The following is a 12,708-nucleotide window of genomic DNA, read 5'->3' as shown; positions in this document are numbered from 1 at the left end:
TTTAATGTGCAACAAATAAGCGTAAAACACAGTAGTCATTATTTAATACATTTATTTAATTTATATGTAACACTCATGATTTCAAAAACTACACATGTACAGTACAAGCAATCATCATCCATTAGTGCTTTTTTTTTTGAATATAAACCATCATCCTTGTGACTAAAACACCTTTGAACAGCACCACACGTCATTTAAAGAGGCACTTGCTAGAGTCACTCTTCTTTAAATTGCATTGAAAGGTAGTAAAATTCTGTGAGCCCCAATACTTAGCTCAAACATTTGCTTAAAATCAAACGTGACGCAACAGGTCACATCACTTCAGATAAACCCCATTTGCTTTGGGGAAAGCAAACACATGCAGTCACTCGTCTAAATAATCTACCACATACATATGAAAGTCCCTGTGAGTGCACAGGTCATCGCACTGCAATCAACAGATGTCACAATTAATTTGCAAGACATCTGTAAACGGGCAGTCGGGCACCGTCAGAGATCTGACGAGAGAGAGGTTGTAGGCTCAACTAAACGATTTGCTTGTAGAAATGTCATTAAGCTGCTCACCAAGCAATTCATTGTCTGATGATAATTTGACTGTTAAGCTTAGAGCAACAGCCCAGTCAGCACACTTCTGCCGTCAATTTTCCACTATCAGTGTCGCATATTTAAATAAATTAAATGAGTAATACTGAAAACATGTCGTCATGACTACATTAGTAGTGAGTTAACTATTGACCAAAGCACTGCAAAAGTGCAAAAGGCAATTAAAATCAGAAAATCTACTCTAAACGTATTCGATTATAAATAGTTGTCAGTGAGGACAATGTATGGATCGGGTGGTAGAATTCATTATATTCATTACATTATATTATCGGTGAAATGTTAAACCGTAGTTTCTTAGCTTCTGTCCATCACGGCCACGTCGCATAGGTGTATACGTAAGGCAGTTGTTACAGAACAGCACTGGACTGAAACCTGTTTACTGTGACATACATACCAACTCACTTCGACCAGTCAAATCCATTTGACCGAAAAAAGGAGGGTGAGCTTATTTTCTGACAGGAAGATTCAAAGTGGAATGGTCAGTCAAATGCAGTAAATATACGTCTGCTTTTTTTTCATTATGCAAGTAGAAATGTCTGTTTAAGACTAAGATGGTTTGTGGTATCAAATTTAAAAACTGTCGTTTCTACTGGTTCTGATAATTCTGATCTCTAATTTGAAGGGTGACTGGGTTTCCCACTGATGTGTAGCCGTAGGTCTGAGTTGACACTTTGGTTTTAAAGCTCTGCTGCCTGCCCTCACCTCTCTGCACCTCTGAGCAGTATGAAGGCTTCACTTCCAGGTTGGCGTGGCTCACTTGGATCGGGACGCACCTCTCCACCCTGGACTGCGTTCCGCTGGCTGGAGTGACAGTGGAGGAGAGAAGGTTACTGGCGAGATGGTCCTTGAAGCGGCCGAAGAAGCTGCTCCTCTGCCTCGGCGCAGCAACAGGCCGCCCCACGTTGAGAAGCACTGGCTGTCCCACCGTGGAGCCGCCGATCTCCCGCTGCAACACGGAGATCTCGCATGGCTTTTCAGCAGCAACACTGGACGAGCCATAGGTCTCTCCTTCTTCTGGTACGTAATCCTCCAAGTCCTCGAGGGTCAAAACACGGTCTCCGTGTTTCAGGATCTTTGGTTCCTGCTTTCTGAACAAATCGAGATCATTATCCTCATCATCGGGTTCAAAGATGACCGTTTGTTGATCGTCTAGGTCGTCGCTGTCCTCTCCAGCTGGAGTGAGGTCAGTTGAGAGCTCTTGTGGCTCTGCAGCTGAAGAACTTGAGCTAGCATTACCCTCCACTTCTTCCCAGGAGAGGGGCTGACTGCTGACGTCTGTCTGCAGCTCAGCCTGAGCCTGCTCCACCAGCTTGTTGTTTGAATTGTTAGCGTTGGGGTTTTCAGGTGGAGACCTTTTAGGTCTGGATGGAGTGGCTACGCGATCAGACACTGCAGGTGAGACGCCTCTCCTCCTGGGGAGCCTGGGAGATTTATTCACCTTGTACTCAATGACCTCTTCGACCTCTACCCACCGGGGCTTGCTTTCTATGACTCTGGCTTGAGCACCCTCAGCATGAGTAACATAAAGGGTAGGGATGGTTGTCTTCCGTGGAGTGGGAACCCTCCTTACCCGGACAGACGGGGGCTCTGGGGTGGAAGTCTCAGAGCGGTGGGTCCCAACAAGAGTCAAACCGGGGGATCTGTGCCTCCTCATACGAGGGTTCTTCACCACAGTGGTTATTGTCTCCTCACTGGATCGGAAATACGACCACAGACAACACAAGTGTTAATGATGTAGATCTTTGGTACAGAACACCAAACTGCATGCAGCTGTCACCCTGATCATCAGCACTCGTGGGTTTCAAGTGAGGCGAAGTTATATCACTAATAGTAGAAATGTAACTCCTCAAAAATGGAAAGGTACATGCACGGTCACATGTGCATGATTAAGCATAAGATCTCCAAAATGACGAAGTTCCCCTTTTAATATTGCAATAGGAATATTTTGGTCTATTCTGTTCTGTAATCTTACATTTCTGTCTTTATGGAAGAGTAATCCCTCTGTAAGTCTTCATTAAGTGTTTTCAGACGGATCGTATCCTCAGGGTCTAAGTAAAGTGGGTTTCTTTTTTTATGTTTTTAAACCTTTCAGGAGAATTTTACCACATGAACAAAATTGACTGAAACGAAGAGTGTGTCAGAATTAGTGACATCTAATGTCATCAACAAGTTTGTTGAGTTTTCCATCAGCTGGTGAGGATCACATGGATTACGGATGTTATAAAATATGTTTATGCACTGGGTTTATGAGGAGCAGAGCCATACTTTTCATACAGTAAGCTTCTGCTACGAAATGCAAAAAGCACTCTCTTCTGGTTTGTCCTTTCAGGCTGCTGTAGAAAGATGGCAACCTCTGTAAAGCAAAGCCAAATGCCTACAGCCTATATTAAACATTTTAAAGCTTTAACAACCCATGTGATTATACACTTCCACAAACATATTTAGGTGTAGTGTATTCAATTTCTACCAATAAACCATGCTAAATGTTACACATTGAACCTTTAACATAAAATGACACATACAGTAGCTGCGTGTATAATAAAGTTGCTGTTAAAAGAAGACAACACTCTGGTGAAGACTGCCAAACCATTTGTCCTCATCACTCTGACAGAATCCTTTGCACTCCAGCTTTAAATACTACATGGCAATGCATACATGGGGCCAGATGAAGGAGCACACATGCAGAGGAGCTTAGAATTTCCTCTAAGCCAATACGTTGTTTTACTAAACAATATCTACACAATCAACAAAAATGATCTTAATCGCACAAAAAAAATCAACTACTGCACTGTAAATCATCTGATATAAAAATATGAAGCTTCATTTCATACTCATGTCTAGAGCCACACACAGCAGCTATAGTTCATGCATGAGGGTCAGTTTAACCATTTCCCACTTACATGATGATGGTTTTCTTTGGTATTCTTGTCTCCTGCTCAGTAACTATGGAGTTTGAAAGAAACAAATAAAAAGTCAAATGATTGGTCCACACTAGAGTGGAAGTGAAAATAAAAAAGTAAACATCTATAGTAAGATAGCATCCATATTTAAACATTTGTAGTGTTTCAGAACCTTGAAAGCTGTGTGTATTATACAAAGAAAATCAGTGTTCCTACCTTCAATAGTGATGGCCTGTTCACCAGTTCGGGCCACAGCAGAGGGTAGGACTAAATCAGCAGCACACTTGGCACTGCCCAGACGATTTGACAGCTGGAAACAACGGGGATTTATTTTTAGAGTCTTACAGAAGACTTCTTGTTGCTCAGTGACATGAACTTACATAAGGTTATTGGGTTTGAGACCAAAATAATATAGCTGAATTAAATATTCTAAATCATCACACGATTCAAATATAATGTGAGTATTGTACTGAGAAGGCTGGACCAACCTCACACTCATAGTGTCCCAAGTCTCTCTCTGTCAGGTTTTTTATTACCAAGACCAGAACCCCGCTACGGAGCTCGCTGTAGGTCTGATATTTTTCTTGGTCAGTCAGAAGTCTGCCATCTTTGAACCACCTTGAACACAGACACAAAGCCACAGAACAGACATGAACACACACTGAGACACAGACCTCCAAGAAAACTAAACTGAATCCAAATGCTTTTTTATAGTAGCATAGAGAGGTGAAATGTCTTTACCTGATCTTAGGGCTGGGGGCGCTCTGTATGACACAGGTAAACTGTGCGTCCTCACCAGCAAAAAAGATAGCGTTCCTCATTTTATTCACAAAACGAGGAGGCACTGCATGAAAAACAACAAAATGGATTAAATCTAATCCATGACTGCAAAAACACCAACGACTGAATTATTACAGCTCTCCCTTTAAGTGATGCAGTATAATGTAGTTTCCAATGAAAACAGTCATTATCAATGTCACTTACCTTGAACTGTGATCTTTCCAAGAGTGCTAGCGTTGCCAGCTGAGCTTGTGGCAAAGCACATGTACTGGCCAGAATCATCTGCTGTCATGTTGTCCAGGATCAGTGTGCAAGAACCATCTGGATCCTCAATGATGATGTGATGAGGATCTGCCTCCACTGCACGTCCATCTATACATCACATGAAAACAAGTACATTATTTGGTCACATTCGACAGGAACTCAGAATATATCAGTCTGTACAGTAGTATATCATCTGTTACAGAATACTACGACAGACATAGTATTTTATTTCATACCTTTGTACCAGGTGACTGTAGGTTTGGGTACTCCAGTAACTTTGCAGGCCAGTTTTACAGTCTGTCCCAGCTCTGCAGTGCAGTTTGCCAGAATTTCATCGAAGTCAGGGGGACCTAATATTTAAAAAGGATGAGAGAGAGAGAGAATAAGACACATAAAAAAATATTTCACAAATAGGCATGTGTGTTTGTGTGTTTGTGTGTGTCCCACTCACTCCACGCAGGCATGCTGTATCGCTGCTGCAGTTCTCTGAAGTCTCTCAGCCAGGAGTTCTTGATGGTGACAGTTCGAGCCTGCAAAGTATATTTCCTCACCGAGTCCTCGCGCTCATGCCAGATTTCAAAGGCGCGGTCATCGCCCTCCACTGTCTCGTTCACGTCAATGTCGTTCAGCTGCAAGAAGATGAAGAACATGGAGAACATAATTAAGGCTGGAAAGAGGAAAGTAACCAAAAAAAAAAAAAAAAAAAAGGCTAATTAAATTAAAAGTCCTACCTTCATCATGTTCTTAAAGACATATGCTTGTGTATCAGTGTTGCTGTCTCTCTTGGGTTTGCAGATTATACAGTAGTTCTTAAAGAGGAAGGCGTGGCGGTGGTGACCTCTAGAGGACCTAATTCCCGGAGCTCCCTCCCACACTTGGAAGGGTCCCTGGAGTAAAACAAAAAGCACAGAAAGGTATTTTACGCTGTAAAATGCAAACCCATGTCCATAAATCCCTTTGTAAGCTAATGGAATTAAAGACATCATACCTGTCTTATTGGCTCTCCAAGTATTTCCAGTGTGGCAGGATAGTTCTCGATCATGGAGACATGGTGGGTGTTCTCCGAGCGCTGAGGGAGCGCAGACACCATTGCATAAGCTTCTTCCAGGAGGCAGCAGTTCTGACCGTTCCTCGCCTTGTTTCGAATGAGCTCCTGAACATGTCACAGTAGAAATGTCACCTCAGCTGATGTGGGACAAAAAGTAAATTCCCTAAGCCGTTCCCAAGCTCAAGAAAGTCACGGCTCATTTTAAATTCTGAAGTTCAACAAACCCTTGAAAGACAACTCTGATTAATGCACAATACAATGGGATTGGGCATTTTCATTCATATTTATTTCATAGAGGCATAAAAGTAACTTCAACTTTGAATCAGGCCTCTGAGTATAGTGCTATCTAAATTATCAATACATTGTCTATTGTAATCAACTATTTGAAAAGCAACCTTTTTCACATAAATCATTAATGTTTTACAAAAATGAAAAAAACTTTAATTAGTTTATTTTAATGCCCTCCCATGGTTCACCTGCAGTACCTTCAAAAACCAGCAGGGAGCAGTGGACCCACATTTTAGGAATCGCCTACATATACTATTAGTCATATATCCTGTCTGTTTTTTTTAGTTTGTTTTGTTTATTTGGACCTTGAGAAAATACTGAACTGAAGTAAAAAATCTACTGGTGCATACGCTGTGTCAAAGTCATCACCTTGAGGAAAGCCTTGTACTTCTGAATTCTCTCCAGCGGTTGTTGGATGTAGGCGTTGATGCTACGTACAGGGGGATCAGCAGGGTCTGCGACAGCCTGTTCTTTCTCAGTGTACTCCTACGGTGTGTAGTGAGAGGAAGATTTTTCAGTTAAAATAATCCAAACATGAGTGGCTGAAAGAATTGTGTACCACACCTGTAAGTGTGATCTAATGATTTACCAGAAAAATAACAAATAATCTGCAAATTCTTACAAAAATTCAGGGTTGAAAAGCACAATTGGTCATAGCACAATTCATTTTCAACTACAGAGTGATAATAGCCCTGGCCCTAACATGAGCAGAGCCAGGTTACCTTGAAGAAGCGATGTACTGCCTTGTCACCGACAGCAGATTCTGCCTGACCCTGACTAACAAGATACTGGAGATACTGCTCAAAGCCGTCCTTGTTCTTCAGGAAACACATGGCTACATCATCATCTGTGTCACAGTCGTGTAACTTTGGGAGGAATGCCCTAAAAAACAGCAATGTGCACAAACAGAAATACTGACAAGGCAATCTCACTGTCTTGTATTATGTTTTCAGAAGAGTTTATTTTGGTTTTAAAGGAGATGACTAAAATGAGACGTAAAAAGGAGGCGAGCTTACTTGCTGTGGAAGGACTTGATGTCATCAATGTTCCTGAAAATAGTTTCTTTTTGGCTACTGACATCAGGTGGTGTGTCAGGGCTGTCTGCGTGCTTCATGTGATGGGAGGTGAAGAAGTTCATCTCCTTTACAAACTCTGATTCACCATTCATCAGTTCCTGGATCAGTTGGCTGGAAACATGAAATCATTATGATGATGATATATTCATTTCTTTGCCGTCTGTGGTTTGTAATTGTGTTTTGTAACTGCGTGTTTTACTTACAATAGTTTCCTTTTGTATTCACCCTCTGACACCTCCTCTGCACTTGTCTCTGGAAGGTCACCTGCATCAGCTGAGAGCTGAATCAACACATTATTACCCATTAGTCATCATAATGACAATGAATGCCTGTGAAAAACAATTTGCTAAGTTTGCTGTTGGATCAGTGGCTGTAGTGTTGAGACATACTTTGAGTTTCTTGTCCAAATAGGCAGGTGAGACCCAGCCTTGGCGGGATGGAGTCATTTTGGTTGGTTTGGTCCGGACTAACCATTTGAGTGGATGAGCCGAGTCCAAAACCTCAACATACTGTCCCTCCTTCAGAGAAATAGACTCTTTGCTCGCTATGGTGGGGTTGTAGTCAGCTGTGGCCACATAGATGTCAAACATCTGTAAAATTGTAAATATATAAAAAAAATTAATACTGTGGCATAATGTATTCTTGTACAGTTTTGGTTTCCATCCATTGTTACTTAACATCATTCATTGAGAAGACAAATGTTTTATTTATACCAAATATAATGTACTACTGATACACCTGTCTCTAATTTTGTGGTCACTCAGACCATATTTAGAGTGTTTTTTTTACATGAATGACCAGTATAAAAAAGGTTGTGTCCCCTTTTATAGTACATTGATAATTTCCAAAACTCACCTCCCCCCTGGCGTCCCCCTCATCAGACTCTGAGGAGGAGTCAGCTATGAGGGAGGGAGGGCGAGAGCGACCGTGATGAGGCGATGGAGAAGGAGTCTTGGTCTCGTCATCGCTGTCAACCCCAGGTACACGTAGTGAAGCTGGGGCAGAGAGGGTGGAGGGAGGTAGTCACAGAAACACAGGTCAGCCGTACAAAGAACATGATTGATCAAATAAATAGCTAATATACAATAATTCAAGCCAAGAAAAGTTATTCTTGGCTTGAATTAATGTAGCAGTTGTTAGTAACCACACCATTTAGTTAAAGCTTAGCTGAGGCCAGAACAATCAGCTTAAAGTCACATTTCAAGGAACAACGCTGCTGCATCTACTGCAGATTAATTTACTAGGTGATGTTTGTCCGAACAGGCAAGTCATTGCTTAAATATATGATTTAAAGTCTTCTCTAATGGAAAATCAATATATTGTAGATGTTTATTGGTGCAAAAAAATCCCCACAACAACCATTTTGTTGCTGTTGTCACAACATGCAAAACAAAACAATTAAAAAATATTGTCTGAACTCTCCCCATACATGTCTGTAAACATGTATTCAAGCTATAAGTTGGTGGGAAGCCAATTAAGAAACCTATACTGATGATGACTAAGGAGGTGTAAAGGTGCAAAGACAAGATGAAATGGAAAAGGCATTTTTGAAAACAGATTAACATATTCATTTTGGATTAACATGTCACATGTTTTCTATATGTACAAAAAAAGTAAAACCCATTTCTACCCTAACATTTTGCAACCCAAGTATCTCAATGAGCCATATCTACTTTTTTCTTTATAATATGTGTGTATATATACTGTATATATATATGTATACATATATATACATATATATGTATATATGTATACATATACATATACATATATATATATATATATATATATATATACATATACATATATACATATAAGTATATATAATTATTATGAAGTTAATGCATACCGATGGAATACATACTGGTAGTTTTGGGCCAAGATTTCATCCACTGGAGCACTTCATAATTCTGTAAGCTGTCTGAATAACAAATTGATGATTGAATGAGCATTTAATTGGTTGGACTGATTAAATGATGGACGTAAAAAGTGGTGAAGGGATGATGACTGTGAATCGATGAGGGGATTTTAATGGGAAGCAAAACATGCTGAAAACAAAACAAGCACTAGAAAATCAGTTAAAAACATGAGAACATGATCAAGTTTGGTATCTACTCTAAATCAGCAGGAGAGTGAATTCAAATTCAAGAATCAAAGTGTTTAGAACATTCAGACTAAATAACTTTTACAATTCTTGAATTATTTAACCAAACTTGGCAGCCAGGTTGGTGAAAAACCACTCCATCTAACATAAACTAATACTACACATATGATGTGGATTATTTATCTACAGTATCTTTAGCATTAGCAAAGCCATTCACAGCAGCTTACAGGCTTATATGCAGCATCAGAAAATAACACTCGGGTATAATTTCATAGAGGTTTAGGTAACCTAGACATTTTTAATCCACCACAGATAAAATTGAGTAATCTAAGAATTAGATTTTCCTCCAGGGAGAATACATCTTCACACTGAAATCACCTGATGTGGCGTTCAACTGAAATTAAAACCTTGTCATTTATCTGGTTTGTTAGCTTGTTCCTTGTATGATGAGTTAATGAATTCACACTGAATAAAACAATCTGTTTCTCCTATATTAACTATAGCTGTCTTTTATTATTTCAACTGAACATGCAGATTGACTATTATATAAAAAAATCCCACCTATAGAGCTGCAAACATCTCCCATGTCCATTTTCTGAGCTAAGTAGATTTTCTATGACTGAATTCAAATAAATATTTGAACACCAAACTAAGGTAAAATGATTTTAAGATCCAGTGTGTAAAAAATAGTGAAAATCAATGACATCTAATGGTGAGACTACAGACTGCAACAAAGCGAGGACTCTTCCGCTCACTCCAGCTCTTTTCCAAGTGAGTCAGGAAACGCATGGAAATATTGTTTGACATCTCTCTCCACTCACCCACACTCTCTGCTGTCTTCTTTGTTGGTTTATGCATCAGGTTTATGTGGGTGAATTTGTTCACCATTGTTTGCATAATTAGCTTCCACTTTAAAATGCATAATCTGTTCAGGCATGTTGACTCAAGATGGTGGACCCCGAAAAGAAAGCCCCTGAGCTTAAACACAAGTAAAAATAACTATTCTCTATTTAAAAGTGATTACACACTTTATGTGTAATCACATACTTATGGGTAGTATATTCAATTTCTGCCAAAACATCCTCCTAAATGTTACACACTGGACCATTATTAACAACACATATCATTACTTTCAAAGCTTTACGGGAGCTGCAGTAAACTTTTAACTTGAAGTACACTAATTTGCTCTACGATACATACAAGGAAAGGCTTTAACAATGAAATAAATTATGATCTAACAAACTAATATTTTATTAAATGTAGTCCATAACAGACTTACCCTGGCTGATCTTGGCCGATACGATTTCAGTGATCTGGGAGGTGAGTTTCATAAGGAATTCCTCTGTACCTACTTCACCTATGTAGGGCATTTTACCCTCTTAAGGTAGACAATGAAGGACATGTGAAAAACAAAGAGAAAATAGCAACATCAAAATTATAGTATTTATTACAACAGAAGAAAACGGCCCCTCACCTTTTGTGCTGCTACCCTCCCCTTCTGGAGGACTAACTGTGATACCAAGAACCCTGAGAATTAAATTAAAAAGGAAAGTTTATTTTCAAATTCTAGCAGTTACTTTAAATAAATTGTGTAATTGTATGAACTTACTCTGAAGCTTTAGCCTCTTTCTTCAGTTGTTGTGCTTGGAAAATGGAAGGGGGCACAGATATACATTATTACAATCAAAAATCAAGATTAAAAACTCTTAATGTTTGCATTAATGGTCTTCACGTTTAAAGATACTCTAACGATCAACATTATTTTGATATTAAGTCCTCGAAATGTAACATTTTTCCTTACTGTCATCCACCTCAAGGTGTGCAGTGCAGATGGACTGTCCTGCTCTATTTGTAGCTATACAGGTGTAGGCGCCAGTGTACTCTGTGCCCACATCCATCAGGATGAGACTGTGCTGGCGTCCAGAGCTTGCTATTTTGTATCCCTTGGTATCAGGCTTGATCCACAGGACATCCTCCAAAGATTCCTCCTTTAGCCAGGACACCATAGGAGTGGGAGACCCTGGAAAAATAAAGGGGGGTATTGAAAACTTAAAACACATGCTGAATGATGGACAACAACAATGGGAAATTGAGAAACTGTTAAGTCACATCACAGTGAAGCAAACAGACCTTCAACTTTGACAGACAGAGTGATGCTTGTTCCTTGTTTCACCTTCCTGTTGCTGAACCTTTCAAGGAAGCGTGGAGGCACCAGAGGTTCTTTGGAGTCTGTTAAAATAAAGTGTTAAAAAACATGAATAACAGTGACATGGAATAAAATATAAGTGTGTAGGATCCATGTTAAATTACCTTTCTTGTCTTGTGGCAATTTCTCCCCAGGACCTGTGGGATATTTAATAATGTTTTTTTTTAGATGAAAGTAATTTAAAATACAATATCACATGGTCTTTCTGCAATGTCAGTTTTTCAGACATTTCCATACATACTCAGAACTATGAGTCTGGCAGAGGAGTAAGCAGAACCGGCTGCATTGCTGATGTAAGCAGAGTACTCCCCCATATCTTCTCTCTTCACCTCCAGAATCTCCAAGCTGTGATAATCTCTTTCTGACAGTAACAGGATCCTGTTTGAGGGCCGCAGAGGCAGGCCATCCTTGAACCAGTATAATCTGGGTTTGGGGAAGCCTGGAAGACGACAGGTATTGGACCTCATAACGATAATTTATTTGCCTCTGGTAAAGCTAGCTATTAGCATTTATTGATATACTTACCCTTAACCTTGAGTTGCATTTTAGCAATAGGTGACCCTGGACATACATGAACATCACAAAGCTCTTCCACAACTTGCGGTAGCTGATCATCTTCAGCCACAGACTCAAATGTCTCAGTTTCCCTGCACAAGAATAGACGTATAGTTCAGTTCAAGAATTCAGTTCATGTGCCAATATGCACATTTATTTACTATTAATTTACATAATAAAAGTGTTCACAGTATATTCACCTAGACATGTAGCCTTTGGCACTGACATAGGAAGAGGTCTCAGTGGCATCAGCAGCAGTGTCATAATCTGAGCTACAAGACACTGATGGAAAGGGTTGATGTATATAGTTATACAATGATCAGGGAAATCAGAGACACTTTGTTTGCACTGTTTGTCAGGTAGGATTTAATATTTTTCAGCCAAGGCACAAGACCGCGACACGTTGCAGCCATATGTCCCACGGGGGAAAGAGATGATTATACCTTAACTAAATTTTGAGGATTGCCTCCACTCAGAAGAAATGTAATTTGAGAATTGCGGAAACCAAGGCACATACAAGAATTAGAATAACATCCAAGACATATGTAATAAATGCTCACTTACTGTCAACCCTGAGTTCAGCCTTAGTGGCTGCGATGCCACTGCTGTTTTCAGCTGTGCAGCGATAGACACCCATGTCAATGGGCAGCACAGTAGTAATGATCAGTTGGTGGCAACCCTCCAGGTCTTCATTGATCATGTAATGGTCATTTTCCTCCAGCACTTTGCCATCCTTATACCACCGAACAGTTGGAGGGGGCTTGCCAATCACAACACAGTCAAAACTGACTGGATTGCCATCTGGAACCTCCTGGCTTTGTAGCTCTGTCAAGAAGACTGGAGCAGCTGGATAAAGATAAAAGAAGATAAAAAAAGAAAAGTGT

General features: G+C 39.9%; 1 protein-coding gene across 1 annotated transcript in view; it reads right to left on the bottom strand.

The window, feature by feature from the left end:
• Window positions 1–35: 35 nt before the first annotated feature.
• The window catches only part of obscnb (obscurin, cytoskeletal calmodulin and titin-interacting RhoGEF b), a 54,372-nt gene continuing 41,699 nt past the window's right edge, over window positions 36–12,708 (bottom strand). Inside the window, exons 61-87 of the mRNA XM_058625122.1 lie at window positions 12,389–12,670; window positions 12,025–12,106; window positions 11,795–11,916; window positions 11,511–11,708; window positions 11,374–11,406; window positions 11,194–11,292; window positions 10,865–11,083; window positions 10,673–10,706; window positions 10,538–10,590; window positions 10,343–10,441; window positions 8,824–8,880; window positions 7,815–7,954; window positions 7,349–7,549; window positions 7,163–7,239; window positions 6,900–7,070; window positions 6,606–6,765; window positions 6,253–6,369; window positions 5,536–5,700; window positions 5,279–5,434; window positions 4,999–5,176; window positions 4,784–4,897; window positions 4,488–4,655; window positions 4,245–4,347; window positions 3,992–4,121; window positions 3,720–3,813; window positions 3,504–3,546; window positions 36–2,294 (exon numbers count right to left, since the gene is read on the bottom strand). Coding sequence (XP_058481105.1) covers window positions 1,190–2,294; window positions 3,504–3,546; window positions 3,720–3,813; window positions 3,992–4,121; window positions 4,245–4,347; window positions 4,488–4,655; window positions 4,784–4,897; window positions 4,999–5,176; window positions 5,279–5,434; window positions 5,536–5,700; window positions 6,253–6,369; window positions 6,606–6,765; window positions 6,900–7,070; window positions 7,163–7,239; window positions 7,349–7,549; window positions 7,815–7,954; window positions 8,824–8,880; window positions 10,343–10,441; window positions 10,538–10,590; window positions 10,673–10,706; window positions 10,865–11,083; window positions 11,194–11,292; window positions 11,374–11,406; window positions 11,511–11,708; window positions 11,795–11,916; window positions 12,025–12,106; window positions 12,389–12,670 — 4,400 coding nt within the window. The 3' untranslated portion in view covers window positions 36–1,189. The remainder of the gene's footprint in view (window positions 2,295–3,503; window positions 3,547–3,719; window positions 3,814–3,991; window positions 4,122–4,244; window positions 4,348–4,487; window positions 4,656–4,783; window positions 4,898–4,998; window positions 5,177–5,278; window positions 5,435–5,535; window positions 5,701–6,252; window positions 6,370–6,605; window positions 6,766–6,899; window positions 7,071–7,162; window positions 7,240–7,348; window positions 7,550–7,814; window positions 7,955–8,823; window positions 8,881–10,342; window positions 10,442–10,537; window positions 10,591–10,672; window positions 10,707–10,864; window positions 11,084–11,193; window positions 11,293–11,373; window positions 11,407–11,510; window positions 11,709–11,794; window positions 11,917–12,024; window positions 12,107–12,388; window positions 12,671–12,708) is intronic.

This window comes from Solea solea, chromosome 1, assembly GCF_958295425.1.
Source record: "Solea solea chromosome 1, fSolSol10.1, whole genome shotgun sequence".
Lineage (NCBI taxonomy): Eukaryota > Metazoa > Chordata > Actinopteri > Pleuronectiformes > Soleidae > Solea > Solea solea.
Note: the sequence above shows the minus strand (reverse complement) of the source record. Positions and strands in the feature narration are given on the sequence as shown.